Raw genomic sequence first — 16,548 nt, forward strand, 5'->3', positions numbered from 1 at the left:
GTGTGTGTGTGTGTGTCTGTGTGTGTGTGTGTGTCTGTGTGTGTGTGTGCGTCTGTGTGTTTGTGTGTGTGTGGGGGGGGGGACTGACACTGGGGGTTACGCTCATATAATATTGTGCAGATGCTGGACTTTATAATTTAATATTACAGCAATTTGTCCAGCTCCCAGTGTTGTACAAACTGGCTGCAAAAGCACAATTATTAATACTTGTATTATTTCATTGTTACGACGAGCTGGCCCCTGTCATGAGTGAACCCCGCCTCAAGCCCAAAGTCACTGGAAAATGAAATAATTAATTGTTATTTCTATTACTGCTATTATTACTATTATTGTTGTTGTTACTGTCATCATTATTATTCGTCGTCGTTGTCATCATCATCATTATTTATTATTTTTATGGTTGTTATTATTATTATTATTATAACTACAGTGAGATTCAGAGCAGTGTCATTCCGTGCCCATATTCTTCATTGTTTCTAATGCTACAAAATGAAAACTATTTATGATGAATTAAAAGACAAATAGAGCCTTGTAACAACCGTGGTGGAAGGTAACAACGTGCAACAGTAGAAATTAGAACGTAAGCTCCGCCCCCGGAATGAAAAAAGGGTCTTGATACTGAACATGCATTTAACAAACCACGATGCCTTTTGCAACTTATTTACTTTAGACACGCATTTAAAAAGAATTATGTTTCCTCAAGATTTTCTCCAGTGAGTGATGATTTTGCAGATCTGGACGTGGCCCTTTGTCCATCACACCACCCCCATACGTCCACACGTGCATATACGCGGGTCCGTCACACCACCCCCATACGTCCACACGTGCATATACGGGGGTCCGTCACACCACCCCCATACGTCCACACGTGCATATACGGGGGTCCGTCACACCCCCATACGTCCACACGTGCATATACGGGGGTCCGTCACACCCCCATACGTCCACATGTGCATATATGGGGGTCCGTCACACCACCCCCATACGTCCACACGTTCATATACGGGGTCCGTCACACCACCCCCATACGTCCACACGTTCATATACGGGGGTCCGTCACACCACCCCCATACGTCCACACGTGCATATACGGGGGTCCGTCACACCACCCCCATACGTCCACACGTTCATATACGGGGTCCGTCACACCACCCCCCATACGTCCACACGTGCATATACGGGGTCCGTCACACCACCCCCATACGTCCACACGTTCATATACGGGGTCCGTCACACCACCCCCATACGTCCACACGTTCATATACGAGGGTCCGTCACACCACCCCCATACGTCCACACGTGCATATACGGGGGTCCGTCACACCACCCCCATACGTCCACACGTTCATATACAGGGTCCGTCACACCACCCCCCATACGTCCACACGTGCATATACGGGGGTCCGTCACACCACCCCCCATACGTCCACACGTGCATATACGGGGTCCGTCACACCACCCCCATACGTCCACACGTTCATATACGGGGGTCCGTCACACCACCCCCCATACGTCCACACGTGCATATACAGGGTCCGTCACACCACCCCCCATACGTCCACACGTTCATATACGGGGTCCGTCACACCACCCCCATACGTCCACACGTTCATATACGGGGGTCCGTCACACCACCCCCATACGTCCACACGTTCATATACGGGGGTCCGTCACACCATCCCCCATACGTCCACACAATTTTTCCTTTGTAATTATTGTGGCTAATTCTGAACAATGGCTGTATTACCTTATCAAGCTCTGACCCCAGCGTGCATGCTGATTGGCTGAAGCCACGGGGCCCTCCTTCACTCCACCCTCGTCCCCTCAGTTTTGGGCGTTGTTGTTGCCATAGAGCTTCGTCTAATAATATCATTGTTGTTGTTGTTGTTGTTTTATGGCGGTTGGCATCCGAGTGTTGCATCACCGACAGACTTTATTCCTCAGACTTTGTCGTATTCTTTAGAAGTTCTTCTTCCATTGAAACAATCCTCGCTGTGTGAAGGAGAGGTTTCGTAGGTCTTTCCTTCCTGCTGCTGTCAGACTATATAACAAACACTGTTAGCCCTGAACATGTGCAATACTGACTAACCATGTCCAATACTGTCATATTCATACGCAATTAATGTCATTCTTGTGCATACAACTGATGTAAATAAGAGTGTTTACTTTACCATTATTATTAGTATTATTTGTCTTATGCCAGCTATTTTTATTTGTATTATTATTATTTTATTGTATCTTTATTTTCTTCCCTCTATTTAAGATATGAGAGGAGTTTTGTTAATAAGAGTTTTTGTTTGTGTTTATAAGAGTTCTTCTATTAAGAGTGTTTTTTAAACTCCCTATACGTTATCTGTCCTTTCCCCCTGCATCTACTTGCGTTGTGACACCAAAATTTCCCCATGTGTGGACAATAAAGGCATAATATCTTATCTTATCTTACTTTGGCGTTTCAAAGCCCATGAGTTCATGAGATGTTGTCGTGAGGTGCAGTACTTGATATGTGGAGGGGGGGCAGCAGTGCGCCGCCAGGTGTGTGCTCCGCCGGAAACAAGGAAGAAGAAGAAGAAGAAACCTCAGGCGCGCCACATTTGGAAAAGTTCTGACCCCGAGATCATGCCCGAGATGGACAACGGGACGGACAGAACAAACGGGACGGACAGAACAAACGGGACGGACAGAACAGACGGGACGGACGTGATGAAGGCGCGACACGACCGCAGGGACGTGGACAGTATCTCAGACCGAATGGAGAAGTGAGTAGAACTAGCGCCGTGCTAACACCCGGAGCTAACGCTACATCGGGAAACTCACGCCGCGGCTATAAACACGGTTACGTGACGTGCCGCGGCTCCGGTGTCTCACGTCATTAACGGACACGCGTTATTTTCGCGCTCACGTCACGTCACGTCATTAAACGGGCCGATAATGGTCACGTCTGCGGCTGCACTTTGACCCCGGGAATTTCAAATCGGAGCATTTATCTTCCCGGGCGCTGCACTGCCACATAAACCTTCACCATTTGGATGATTGTAAAGTATGAAATATCATGAATGACGTTTTGTGCAGCAGCTCCTCCTGTTCATTCACAATCCTTTCCTCATCAGAGAAGTCAGAGGATGTTAATTCAAGTGGCACATGCAGGATCTCTACAGCTTGAGCTCATTGATCTGAGGGAAATGCTGCATTAAGAGCATTTTGAGACAACTGACCTGCTACTTTCTGCTTACAGACTGTTTCTGAGAGTGTGTTCCTGGTCTAAGTAGCATGTACACCGTGACTATGTTTGGATGGACTTACAGCTGTGAGTCAGCTTTTTACACTATGGACATTGTCAAAAACAAGTACCGTTCTAGACTCAACAATCAACACCTAGATATGAGCCTGAGCACTAACGTCATTCCAACCAAGATTTTAATGACTGGCAGGTCAGCCACATGCTCATTTTTTACATTAAAGGTCCAGGACCCTATAAGAAAAGAAAAAGAATTAAAAGAGAAAAGTTAAGAGAAAAGACTCAGTTCTGTTTGCGTTTCTCCCCCTAAAAAGCCACTTGTTTTCTGAAGATGTGGACTTTTTTTCTGGAAAAGTGGGGCTTCATTTTTTTTGGACGGGGACCTCCTTATTTTAAGAACAAAGATGAGAGAATGTTAAGTCAATGCTCTTTTAATGCGTTATTGTGCTACAGTTTATACTATTATTCATTTATTTTGCTATTTATGAACAAATGTTTCCAGGGAGAAAGCACAAACATCAATATTATTTTGGGGGCGTGGCCAGTCACCTGACATATTACTCTGGATACGTAGTTTAACCGTAAAACATGACACATTATTGACATTATTATTATTAAAATGCATCTAAAATAAGCCTTGACACGTGAGATGATTGTTTGCCAGTCGCATGTGGACATTAGGTTCAACTTTTGCTCATTTACCTTTTTAGATATTTGATAAAAGAGCTGATTAAAAGTGACAAACGTGATGTGAACTTTCAAAATAAAAGTATACGGTTGTATGATCTCTGCATCTCAGTACTTCATTTGAAACCTGATGTAAGAGTTTAAAGACACATTTGTGACGGAGACGTTTGTGTTTCAGGTCTTTGCACGTGGACACGGAGGAAAGTGAAGACGCTGAGGAGGAATCCAACAGGTGAAGCCTCAATTTAGTCCTTTTTAAACACATTCTTAACCAAATAAAGGTTGAAATATGTCGACCGAAGGCTTCTAGAGAGAATATTCATGTTCTGAACTGTAACTTTCTGGTCTCATCTCCAGACGCACCTCTTTTGGCAACAGTTGTAACGTACCGTATCTTCCAGACTATAAATCGCACTTTTCTCCTAGTTTTTGCCGGGGTGCGACCTATATATATTTATACTTATATACTTATACTCTGGAGTGACTTATATGTGCTATTATTTGTTATTTTCACACTTGCAACCGCAACTTATATATGTTTTTTTCTTCTCTCTTATGGATTTTTTGGCTGGTGCGATTTATAGTCCAGAAAATACGGTAATCTTAAAGGCTAAACGTAACGCTGCGACGTTAGCTTAATCCAGACACGACTATTCAAAATAATCCTCGTCACAGTATAAGTATCTGGAGTATAAGTATATATGACTGACTCTAAAACACAGACCTTTTATAATAAAGAGAAATATATGATTTTCCTTTAACGTTACACTTTATTTGTAACTATTCTATAAGATTTCAGTCGCCATATTTCAATCTTTGGCAGATAATGTTTTTAGTTTCTTTATTCATTTCTGAAAGTTTGATTTCGGACTAAAGAAATTGTGATGTATTGGACAATGTGAATTAAAGGATTTCACTGAAGTTTGGTGTCAATAATCTAGCTTTGAACTGGGTTGTTTTGCCCGCTTTGGCCCTGGTCGGGTCTTTTTTTTCTTTTTCTATTGTGGTTTGGTCAAAAACAAAGGGACAGTTCATCAACAAAAACAACTCTACATAACCACAAAACTGCATTTTTATTCAGCAAAATATTTTCTATGATTATTTTCTAGGGTTAGGGTTCACTAAGATGCAGTAAACTGTGGTATTGTCTGCAAACAAGATCAAATTAAGAACATCAGATACTTTTGGGATATCATTAATATATAATACAAATAATTTTGGGCCCAAAACAGAGCCTTGTGGCACCCCACAACTAATTCTCTGACAACTAGACTCTGCTCCCTTTAGATGAACATGTTGGAATCGATCCGATAAGTCATTATTTAACCAAGAATTTGCTTTTTCCCTAAAGCCATATTTTTCCAATTTTTGTAATAAAATTGTGTGGTCAATTGTATCAAATACTTTCTGTAAATCCAAAAATAAACCTATTGTATGGAGTTTTTGATCTAATGATTGGGAAATATTTTCAACCAGATGAACAACTGCCATCGTTGTGGACCTGTGCGCTCTAAAACCAAACTGATGCTCATTTAATATATTCTTAACTTCAACATAGTTATCTCATCTTTTAACAAACAATTTATCTAATATTTTTGAAAATTGTGAAAGTAAAGAAATGGGTCGATAATTACAAGTCAAATGTTTGTCACGGCCTTTGTAGAAGGGAATAACCTGCTATTTTCATTTGGTTTGGAACAATTCCTGTTTTAAAAGATTTACAGATAAAAGTAAATGGATGGAAAATATGTTCCATGATGTTTTTGACTATAAACATATCAAACCCATTATTATCTGTTGATTTTTTTGTTTTTACAGCTCTTCACAATTTTCAATATTTCATTTGTTGGGTTTAAAAACTAAACTCATGAACAATTCCCTTTAATATGACTTATTTTGTCATTGTCTTTGTTCAAATAATTAGGATAATCATTATTATTGTGTCTCTTATGTATTACAACATTCATTATTTTCCATGTTTCCTGGATATTTTGTCTATGTTGCATTAATAATTTTGTGTATTCTTTCTTACAATTTCTGATTATATTAACTCATTTATGTTTTATATTTATTTTCAGAAACCTGTGTTCTGGATTTTAGGAATTTCCTAACTAGTTGATTTTTCTTTCTACAAGCCTTAATTATTCCTTCAGTAAACCAGGGTTTCAGCATCTGTTTTTTTTACAAATTATTGTCTTAAGTGGACAACAATTATTATAAATATCAAGTCATTTTGCTAAAAAGAGTTCATATGCTTCATTAGGATTTTCATTCCAATTTGACTTAATTCCATTTTCAAAGTCTCAATTGCTTCAGGTGTTCTATGTCTCACTGTTCTTGAGTCGCTCGTCTCATTACAGTGTTTTAAATACATTTTGAAGAATTGCAAAAACAGGAAGATGGTCACGAATATCAGTCATTAAAAGACCATCAATATTACCAATTTCATTTGTAAATATGTTATCAATTAATGTTTCTGATTCTGTTGTTATTCTAGTTGGCTTTACTATTACTGGAAATGATGTACTATTATAAATATTGATAGTCTGTGGTTTTCTTCTGTCCACCTGGGTTAAGCAGGTCAACATTAAAATCACCACAGACAATGTAAGACTTATTTCCAATTGAGTGAAACATATTAGTAGAGCTGGGTTTCGATTCAAATTTCAAGAATCGATTCGATTCCGATTTTTACGTTTCACAATCGATTTTTTTCGGATTTCTCAGATTCCATCCGATTCGCTCCGATTTCGATTCGATCCGGGGGTTAATGTTATTAAAAATGAAAAATGTATTTGAACCGTTTCCTTCACTTCATGACTGTGTAGAGAAGCAACATATTAAAACTAGTATTTTATCAATATTGAACAGCAAATCTTACAAGTATTGGTAGTTACTGATGGAAGACTGATGAAAAGGTTAAGGGTCAATTTACCTTCAAGAAGGTAGATTGAAGTTCACTGAGGGAAATGCAGAAAAGAATTTTGATTAAAAAAAAAAATAATTAAAAAAAAAAAAAAATATATATATATATATATATATATATATATCGATCTTTGGACGTACGAATCGATAATCGGTCATTAATATGCGAATCGATTACAAATCGGAAAATCGATTATTCCAACCCAGCTCTACATATTAGATATAAAGTCATTAAAATGATCCAGAGAAGAACCAGGTGTTCTATATATGCAACACAGTTATTTTTTGTTTCTCCATGTGAATCTCAACCGTGACACACATATTATCAACTGTAGTAGACATGCTTTCTATACGATTACAATGCAGTTCAGAATCTACATAGAGAGCGACTCCACCTCCTCCTGTCTTTTCTATTCATTACAAACAGTTCCTATCCTTCCAGTTCAACAGCTGAAACTTTATCCTCATCTAACCATGTTTCAGAAATAGCAACTAAACTAAACTTTGGGAATAAGCTCAAATAATCTTTAATATGTGGGAAATTGCTCCAAGGACTTCTATTAAAATGTATCACAGAGAAAGCATGTTCCATGTTTACTGTACTGTCTTAAATAACCCTGGTTTCTCTTTGTAGGTTGGTCCAGGAGGCCAAAGCCGCAGGTCGTGATGGAGACCTGCGCAAAGCCCTGGCGCTGTTTGAAAAAGCCCACGCCCTTCGTCCGAGCAACAAACTCCAGTCACGCATCCAGAAAGTCAAAGAGTTTTTACACTCGGACGATGAAGACGACGAGGAGTTTGTGGACGTCAATGGCAGCGGTCTCATGCTTTTCAAAGACCTCCACAACAAGCTCTACGATTACCAAAAACAGGGCGTGGCGTTCCTGTACAGCCTGTACCGCGACGGGCGCAGAGGCGGCATTCTCGCCGACGACATGGGCCTGGGAAAGACCATCCAGGTGATCTCGTTCCTGTCCGGCATGTACGACGCCGAGCACGTCAAGTCCACGGCGCTGGTCGTGCCCACGTCGCTGATCACCAACTGGACCAAGGAGTTCGCCAAATGGACGCCGGGGATGAGGGTGAAGGAGTTCCACGGCGCGAGCAAAAGCGAGCGCGCCAAGAACCTGGAGAAGGTCCAGCGGCGGGGCGGAGTCGTCATCACCACGTACAACATGCTGCTCACCAACTGGGAGCTCTTGTCCTCGCATCGCGGGCGGGAGTTCACGTGGGACTACATGATCCTCGACGAAGCGCACAAAATCAAGAGCGCCACGACCAAAACGGCCAAGTGCGCGTCCGCCATCCCCTCGAAGAACAGAGTCCTGCTCACGGGAACGCCGGTGCAGAACAACCTGCGGGAGTTGTGGGCGCTGTTCGACTTCGCCTGCCAAGGGGCGCTGCTCGGGACCGCCAAGACGTTCAAAACCGAGTACGAGAATCCCATCACGAAGGCGAGGGAGAAGGACGCCACTCCGGGAGAGAAGGTGCTCGGCTCGCGGATGTCCGAGAACCTCATGGCGACCATCAAGCCGTACTTCCTCCGCCGGACGAAAGCCGAAGTGCAGAAGCTGAAGCCGCGCAGCCCCCCGGAGACGGAGGAGGAGCATCCCGGAGCGGTGATGCCCAAGCTGACGCGGAAGAACGACCTGATCGTTTGGACGTACCTGAGCGCCGTGCAGGAGGACATTTACCGGCAGTTCATCTCGTTGGATCATATCAAAGAGTTGCTGATGACGAGCAAATCGCCGCTCGCCCAGCTGACGATCCTAAAGAAGCTGTGCGACCACCCGAGGCTGCTCTCCGCCGGCTCCATGGCCAAACTCGGGCTCGACGACCACCACGACGGGGCGGATTCGGAGGGAGACGCCGGCCACGATATCGCTAAAGTGCCCAACGACACCCTCATCGCCGAGTCCGGTAAAATGGTGTTTCTTTTTGCGCTTCTGGAGCGGTTGAGGGAGGAAGGCCACCGCACGCTCGTCTTCGCTCACTACCGCAAAGTTCTGGACATAATCGAAAGGATTTTGACAGACGGCGGGTTCAAAGTGATGCGGCTGGACGGAACGATCACGCACTTGGCCGAGCGCGAGCGCAGGATCACGCAGTTCCAGAAGGATCCGAGCTACACGGTGTTCCTCCTGACGACGCAGGTGGGAGGAGTCGGCATCACGCTGACGGCGGCGAACCGCGTCGTCATCTACGATCCCAGCTGGAACCCCGCCACCGACGCGCAGGCCGTGGACCGCGCCTATCGCATCGGGCAAACGGAAAACGTGGTGATTTATAGACTGATCACGTGCGGGACGGTAGAGGAGAAGATATACCGGCGGCAGGTTTTTAAAGATTCGCTGATCAGACAGAACACGGGCGACAAGAAGAATCCGTTCAGGTATTTCAGCAAACAAGAGCTGAAGGAGCTCTTCACGCTGGAGGACACGAGGTCCTCGAGCACGCAGCTGCAGCTTCAGGCGATGCACTCCAGGGAGCGACGCACGGACGCCGAGCTGGACGACCACCTGGCGTACCTCCACGGCATGGAGATGTTCGGCATCTCGGACCACGACCTGATGTTTTCGGTGAACCAGGAGGAGGCGCCGGAGGACCAGGAGGCGCGGCAGTACGTCGAGGGCCGCGTGCAGAACGCGCAAAACCTGATCAAGGCGGAGTGCGAGTTGCAGGCGCAGCTGGTGCAGGGTGTGGCGTCCAGGACGGAGGGGGCGTGGCTGAGACTGGAGAATCACCCGCCCAAAGAGAGAAAGCCCCGATATCCGACACAGGTCAGGAGGACACGCCCTCTGTCATGTTGATGTGATTTAGTTTGACATCAGTCGAGGGGCGATTTCTAAAGAACGAATTATGAATAAAAGTTGGGGGTTTTCTGTCCTTTGCACAACTCTTTTTGAACTGTCCTCTCTGAACCATCGCTCCTCGTCTTTCACTTGTCTTTTCTCTGGTCTTCTCACTCGTCTTCTCACTCGTCTTCTCACTCGTCTTCTCACTCGTCTTCTCACTCGTCTTTTCTCTGGTCTTTCACTTGTCTTTTCACTTGTCTTTCCTCTGGTCTTTTACTCGTCTTTTCTCTGGTCTTTTCTCTGGTCTTTTCACTTGTCTTTTACTCGTCTTTTCTCTGGTCTTTTACTCGTCTTTTCACTTGTCTTTTCTCTGGTCTTTTACTCGTCTTTTCACTTGTCTTTTCTCTGGTCTTTTCACTTTTCTTTTCTCTGGTCTTTTCACTTTTCTTTTCTCTGGTCTTTTCACCTGTCTTTTCACTGGTCTTTTACTCGTCTTTTCTCTGGTCTTTCACTCGTCTTCTCACTCGTCTTCTCACTCGTCTTCTCACTCGTCTTCTCACTCGTCTTCTCACTCGTCTTTTCTCTGGTCTTTCACTTGTCTTTTCACTTGTCTTTCCTCTGGTCTTTTACTCGTCTTTTCTCTGGTCTTTTCTCTGGTCTTTTCACTTGTCTTTTCTCTGGTCTTTTACTCGTCTTTTCACTTGTCTTTTCTCTGGTCTTTTCACTTTTCTTTTCTCTGGTCTTTTCACTTTTCTTTTCTCTGGTCTTTTCACCTGTCTTTTCACTGGTCTTTTACTCGTCTTTTCTCTGGTCTTTCACTCGTCTTCTCACTCGTCTTCTCACTCGTCTTTTCTCTGGTCTTTCACTTGTCTTTTCACTTGTCTTTCCTCTGGTCTTTTACTCGTCTTTTCTCTGGTCTTTTCACTTGTCTTTTCTCTGGTCTTTTACTCGTCTTTTCTCTGGTCTTTTACTCGTCTTTTCTCTGGTCTTTTACTCGTCTTTTCACTCGTCTTTTCTCTGGTCTTTTCACTTGTCTTTTCTCTGGTCTTTTCACTTTTCTTTTCTCTGGTCTTTTCACTTTTCTTTTCTCTGGTCTTTTCACCTGTCTTTTCACTGGTCTTTTACTTGTCTTTTCTCTGGTCTTTTCACTTTTCTTTTCTCTGGTCTTTTCACCTGTCTTTTCACTGGTCTTTTTACTCGTCTTTTCTCTGGTCTTTTCACCTGTCTTTTCACTGGTCTTTTACTCGTCTTTTCTCTGGTCTTTTCACTGGTCTTTTACTCGTCTTTCCGCTGGTCTTTTCGCTCGTCTAACTTGTATCTCTCACATAAATATGCTGTTTACTAGTACTTTTCTGTATAAATGGTAGTTTGTATTGTGAGTGCAGTTAGGCTCAGGAACACTGCACAGAACACGTCTTTAGTAGACTAGAACCTGACCATTTTCATGTCCTTTCAATTTGTCCTCGCTAACATGCACCTAAGGCTCGACCGCTGCCGTTTGGAGCCTCATTTATCCTGCTTAATCCCCCAATAGTAGAAAAAGCTTCAGTTGTAGTCATCTGGACTCAGTTAATCCCCCAATGCACCAGCAGGTGGTGTGGTTGCGCCCGTGGCACCGATATCAATGTGTTGATGAAATAATGATGTGACTTCCTTTTTCTTCAGGCTGCGGGTGGTCCTTGGGCGCTCTCGGACCCCGATCCTCCTGCTGTGGATCTCGACCAGTCTGGCTCTGTGGAGGATCTCGACCAGGCCTGCTCTGTGGAGAGGGACACTCCTGCTGTGGTTGATCTGGACCAGTCCGGCTCTGTGGAGAGGGACACTCCTGCTGTGGTGGATCTGGACCAGTCCGGCTCTGTGGAGAGGGACACTCCTGCTCTGGTGGATCTCGACCAGTCCGGCTCTGTGGAGAGGGACACCATCGACCTGACGTGGGAGCAAAGCAGCAAAGACATCGAGGAAAACAGCCACGAAACGCAAGAAAATATCAGCGGAATCCAAAAAGAAGAAGCCGGCTCGACGCAGCAGAACTTCACACATCATGAGGAAATTCTGATTTCTGACGACGAGACCGAACAAAATGGCTTCCAGCAAAACGATGACGAGACCGCGCCACAAACCGAGTCTCAGATGGACTTGGGAGAGGTCCACTTCTCGCCGCCGAATCACAAACGTCTGTCTGCGTTGCAGGCGAGCTTCAAATCGGCGAACGGGACCGACTCCAGCCGCGCCATGGACTCCTTGGAAGGCGACTTCAAACTGCAACTCGACGACAGCGATTTTGTCTCGGATCACGATATTTTGAACGACGACGAGGAGGGGACGGACGAGGAGGAGCGGGAGATACTGTCCACTCTGCAGCTGGACGGTAGTTTCGACGTGGACCGGTCACTGGCAGAACAACGCCACAAGAAGTCTGAGGTGAACGCGTCGGCCAACGATTCGGTGGTCGCCACGACAAAAAAGAGGCGTGTGGCCAGGATTTATAGTGACGATGAGGAGGAGGAGGAAGAGGAGGGGATGGACGATTTAGATTTTTTGGCATCGACCCCAAAAGCTGCCCAGAAGACTTTGAACAGGTCGAGGAAAAGCCTCAACACATCGGTCGCCTCGAGAAGATCGTTTGTGTTGTCGCTGATGGATGACGAGGAAGGAGGAAGAACTGGCGATGAAGAGTCTGAGGACATGCAGGTGAAACTCTAGAGCGCAACTTTATTATACCGTATTATACCATGTTATACCGTGTTATACCATTATTATTTATAGAGATCATTCACCGACGTCACAAAACCACGTGATCGCATACGTTGCCGCCCCCTTGTCATACGTTGCCGCCCCCTTGTCATACGTTGCCGCCCCCTTGTCATACGTTGCCGCCCCCTTGTCATACGTTGCCGCCCCCTTGTCATACGTTGCCGCCCCCTGTTAATTCTACAGCGTTAATTCTCCGGAGCTCCAGCGCAGGCAGCGGTGGTGAGTCTGCATGCCCGGGGTTCAGTCACCTGCACAGGGCTGAACAGCTGTCAGCTCCATGTGCTGCGAGCCGCTCCGTCCGCGCGCGAGTGAGTGACAACCGATAGAACGTCAGATCAACAAATATGTCCATCACGCTCTTATTTCCCGGTTTCTCGGTATCTGATAGAACTTTATCTTCTTTTTCTTCCCGGTTGCTGCACTCAACTGCCACATCAACCTTCACCATTGTGATTATAGTAAAGCGTGCGATATCATTAATGAGGTTTTGGTTCTCTTTGAACAGTGTTTCGTCGTAAATCGAAGCAGACAGACTGCAGTATTGAATGGGCTCGTATAGGTAGACGTGCACTGAGAATGGCCAACATGGCCAAAAGGGCCTGGGGGAGCGTGGGGGGCGGTCGTTTGACCTCACATGAATGAGCTCTATACCATTATACCTTGTTATACCATGCTACCATGCAGGCTATTTTGAAATGTGGACGGGCATTTTCGAGTGCATGGACAGGGTCATTTTTTTAATAAATCTTAGAAAAAAGGGAATATTACAGTGTTCTCGCTGGAGGATGGCGGTGGGACAAACCACTGCAGGCAGCGCTCGATCTTAAGATCACTGTGCGAGGGTCGTATTACTTTTTGAGCAAAACCTTAATACCTGGCGGTATCTTTTGGGCATGGCGGTGACCAGCCCAAGCATGGCGGCCCGTCATGCTAAAACCCCTAAGAACACTTAGAACACTAAGAGAAGCTAAAATAGTAGTAAAACAGTTTGGCACATATTCGGAATAGAGATGCACCGATCAATCGGCAGCTGATTTAAAAAAGCCAGTTTTATGTCCAATCGGTGACCGGCCGGTCACTGTCGTAATTTCCGGTTTTCGGCCGATCAAACTCACCCGCATGCGCGGTGCGCAGCAGCTCAACGCGCCCAGAGCAAAACAGCTAAAAACTAGCAGGACTCATAATTTATTTATATATATATATATATATATATATTATATAAATTATTATTTTTATTCATAGTTATTTTTCCACAAAATAAATTACATTTTATATCATAAAATGTGTGTCCTGTATACATGCACCTTTTTCATATATAATACTGGGTAGTTTGTGGGAAAATCAGTGGCTAGATAGAAAATCGGTATCAGAAAAAACGGTTTTGGCAGGTCAGAGCTCCTTAAAAACCGGAAACCGGTATCGGCCAAGAATTTTGCAATCAGTGCATCTCTAATTTGGATACCTTGTTCCGAATATACTTTTAGATATGAAAAAGTCAACAGCACCAAAATGCTCCTGTTCCTAGAGATGTTAAACTTGACACAGTTGTGATGATAAACAGCATAAGCACACAATGAAGTATGTCCTGCTTAGGACCTGCAACAAATGGACAATACTCAGGCGAGACTAAGAAAAGAATGTATTTAGTATGTTTGGGCTTCTGTAGTGTGAGTTCTGAAGCCCTGGCAGTGTCCTATGCACATCTGCAGAAACTAGAAGGCCTAAGCTTTCTAATGATGCATCACACTCGCATGTGGAATGTAACGTCCTCTTTTAACAAGCAACAGCATCTGGGTCTGACCAGTGTGCACAGGGTGAAGTCTGCTCTTCTGTAGGTACAGTGGGTCAAATGCATTACAGTGGGTCAGATGCATTACAGTGGGTCAGATGCATTACAGTGGGTCAGATGCATTACAGTGGGTCAGATGCATTACAGTGGGTCAGATGCATTACAGTGGGTCAGATGCATTACAGTGGGTCTGAAGCATTACAGTGGGTCAGATGCATTACAGTGGGTCAGATGCATTACAGTGGGTCAGATGCACTACAGTGGGTCAGATGCATTACAGTGGGTCTGAAGCATTACAGTGGGTCAGATGCATTACAGTGGGTCTGAAGCATTACAGTGGGTCAGATGCATTACAGAGCTGTGTGTTTTGTGACGTCAGGTCGATGAGGTCGTCGACGAGTCCAGGAGCACATTTCACAAGGACATTTCTCCGGACGGCTCTGAGGAGGAGGAACAGGAGGAGGAGGAGGAACAGGAGGAGGAGGAGGAGAAACAGGAGGAGGAGGAGGAACAGGAGGAGGAGGAGCCCAGCGGAGAAACGCTAAACACTGAGGACGAGGAGGAAACACCGGTACAAACACTGAGCAACATAAAGAGCTTCTGTTACCATGGACACAGAGCGTTCAGGGCTTTGCTTTCTTTGTTTTTAAACTCTTTACGATCCAATCTCATGCTCTTTTTCCTGTTTTGTAGTCAGAACACCCATAACATAACGATTATAAAATATCACTGTAGACGGAGCAGCGTTGGAACAAAAGAAGTAGCGTTTGAAGCTAATTGTGCCTACATAGCTGCGGTTCTTCTCGAGCGCACGGGCGGGGCGGGGGGAGGGGCTTGTTATAGGTACAGAGGCTGAAACGGAATTGTGCTGTGTAACTCACCCCGGGTGAGTGGGTCCTGTCTGTGCTCATCCGAGGGGAAGGAGAGAGACTGTTCTCTAGTTAAAGGCTGCAGGAATCAATAAAAAAAAAAAATTGTCAATGAAGAGAATTCACAAACATGAATCCAACAGCAGAGGGAAAGAAACTGTTCTTGTGGTGGGAGGTTCAGGTCAGGATGGACCGTAGCCTCCTGCCTGAGGGGAGTGGCCTCCTGCCTGAGGGGAGTGGCTCAAAGGGTTTAGACCTGGAGCTGTACAGGTCCTGCAGAGATGGAAGTCTGCAGCTGGTCACCTTCTCAGCAGAGGGCGCAGCAGCTTTTCGAGGGTTGGATTTCTGAAATAGTCTGTTTACTTCCTGTTCCTGAACTGTGAGAGGGGCGGGGGGAGGTGGGGGGGACCGGGGTTAGGTTGGCAGAGGTGGCCACAGTGGGGGAGGGGGTATTACATCTAGTAGAAGAACCTGAGGTGTTGAGACAGCCAAGTCCGGTCGTCTACAGAAGGGGGGCTCTGGCCTTGTAGTTTGTGAGAAGCCGGAGCCCACTCTACACGAGACGGGGGCCACTCCTCACAGAGACGGGGGCCACTCCTCACAGAGACGGGGGCCACTCCTCACAGAGACGGGGGCCACTCCTCACAGAGACGGGGGCCACTCCACACAGGGGCGGGGTTGTTGTTGAACTGCTACTTCAGACGCGTGTTGTACAGGAATCTAGCTCTCGACATCTCCTGCTAAATCCAAACTTCGCGTCTTTGTAGCGCTCTCTATTTCTGGCCAGTCAGTGTTCATTAGCCCTCTTCTGCCCTCTGCTGCCCTCTGCTGGTCTCTGCTGCCCTCTGCTGCCCTCTGCTGGTCATATGTCAGTTTTTTTTTAAATCACTTTTGAGCTGTAAATTACGTGTTTAATTTGACTTTTTCCAGGAGAGCGCAGAGCTGTCCTCAGATGAACAGATGGATAAAATGGCCGCTCAACCAGAGGATTACGAGTCGCTGGTGCGGAGTGGACGAGAATGTCTCTCACGAGGACAACAGGAAGAAGCTCTCAGCCACTTCCTGCGAGCGATCGACATGAAGCCTGGAGACCCCGAAATCCAGCTGCTTACCATCCAGCTCTACAGGACGCTCAGCCACAGGAGATACTGAGTGCGGGTCACGGGGCCGGTATTATATTATGGTTCAAATTAAAGGCACAGGTCACTTGGGGGGGTCACGGCTGCCCTGGGGCACACGGACAAAGAGGTTTCGATGTTTGTTTTATGGTTAAAATAAAGTATTTTGTGCTCTTAAAGTCGGGCTCTGGGTCTGATTCAGACTCGGTCCAAAGGTGAAGCTGGTTTAGTTTAAGTTTAAGGAAAGTCGACGGTGAACAAAGTTCACAAACACAGGAACTTAAGATACAACGCAGTAGATACAGGGGGAAAGGACAGATAACTTATAGGAAGTTTAAAAAACACTCTTAAAGGTGCCATAACATGCTTTTTTTCACAT

General features: G+C 45.4%; 1 protein-coding gene across 1 annotated transcript; it reads left to right on the plus strand.

Annotated features, from left to right (window-relative positions):
• The first annotated feature begins 7,486 nt into the window (after positions 1-7,486).
• ercc6l (excision repair cross-complementation group 6-like) lies at positions 7,487-16,288 on the plus strand. The gene is made up of 4 exons (XM_072432906.1): positions 7,487-9,624; positions 11,305-12,330; positions 14,562-14,753; positions 15,982-16,288. Exons 1-4 carry the CDS (start codon positions 7,669-7,671, stop codon positions 16,201-16,203), a joined length of 3,396 nt encoding a protein of 1,131 aa, XP_072289007.1. The 5' UTR covers positions 7,487-7,668; the 3' UTR covers positions 16,204-16,288.
• Positions 16,289-16,548: the final 260 nt, after the last annotated feature.

The sequence above is a fragment of the Eucyclogobius newberryi genome, unplaced genomic scaffold (assembly GCF_026437365.1).
Source record: "Eucyclogobius newberryi isolate DKJ021-1_F unplaced genomic scaffold, fEucNew1.0.hap1 SCAF_6, whole genome shotgun sequence".
Lineage (NCBI taxonomy): Eukaryota > Metazoa > Chordata > Actinopteri > Gobiiformes > Gobiidae > Eucyclogobius > Eucyclogobius newberryi.

Excerpts from the sequence above, each read along its gene's own strand:
- ercc6l (XM_072432906.1), top strand. The coding sequence starts at position 7,669 with ATGCTTTTCAAAGACCTCCACAACAAGCTCTACGATTACCAAAAACAG. Across the intron at positions 9,625-11,304 it reads AGCCCCGATATCCGACACAG|GCTGCGGGTGGTCCTTGGGC; the intron begins GTCAGGAGGACA and ends CTTTTTCTTCAG. Across the intron at positions 14,754-15,981 it reads AGGACGAGGAGGAAACACCG|GAGAGCGCAGAGCTGTCCTC; the intron begins GTACAAACACTG and ends GACTTTTTCCAG.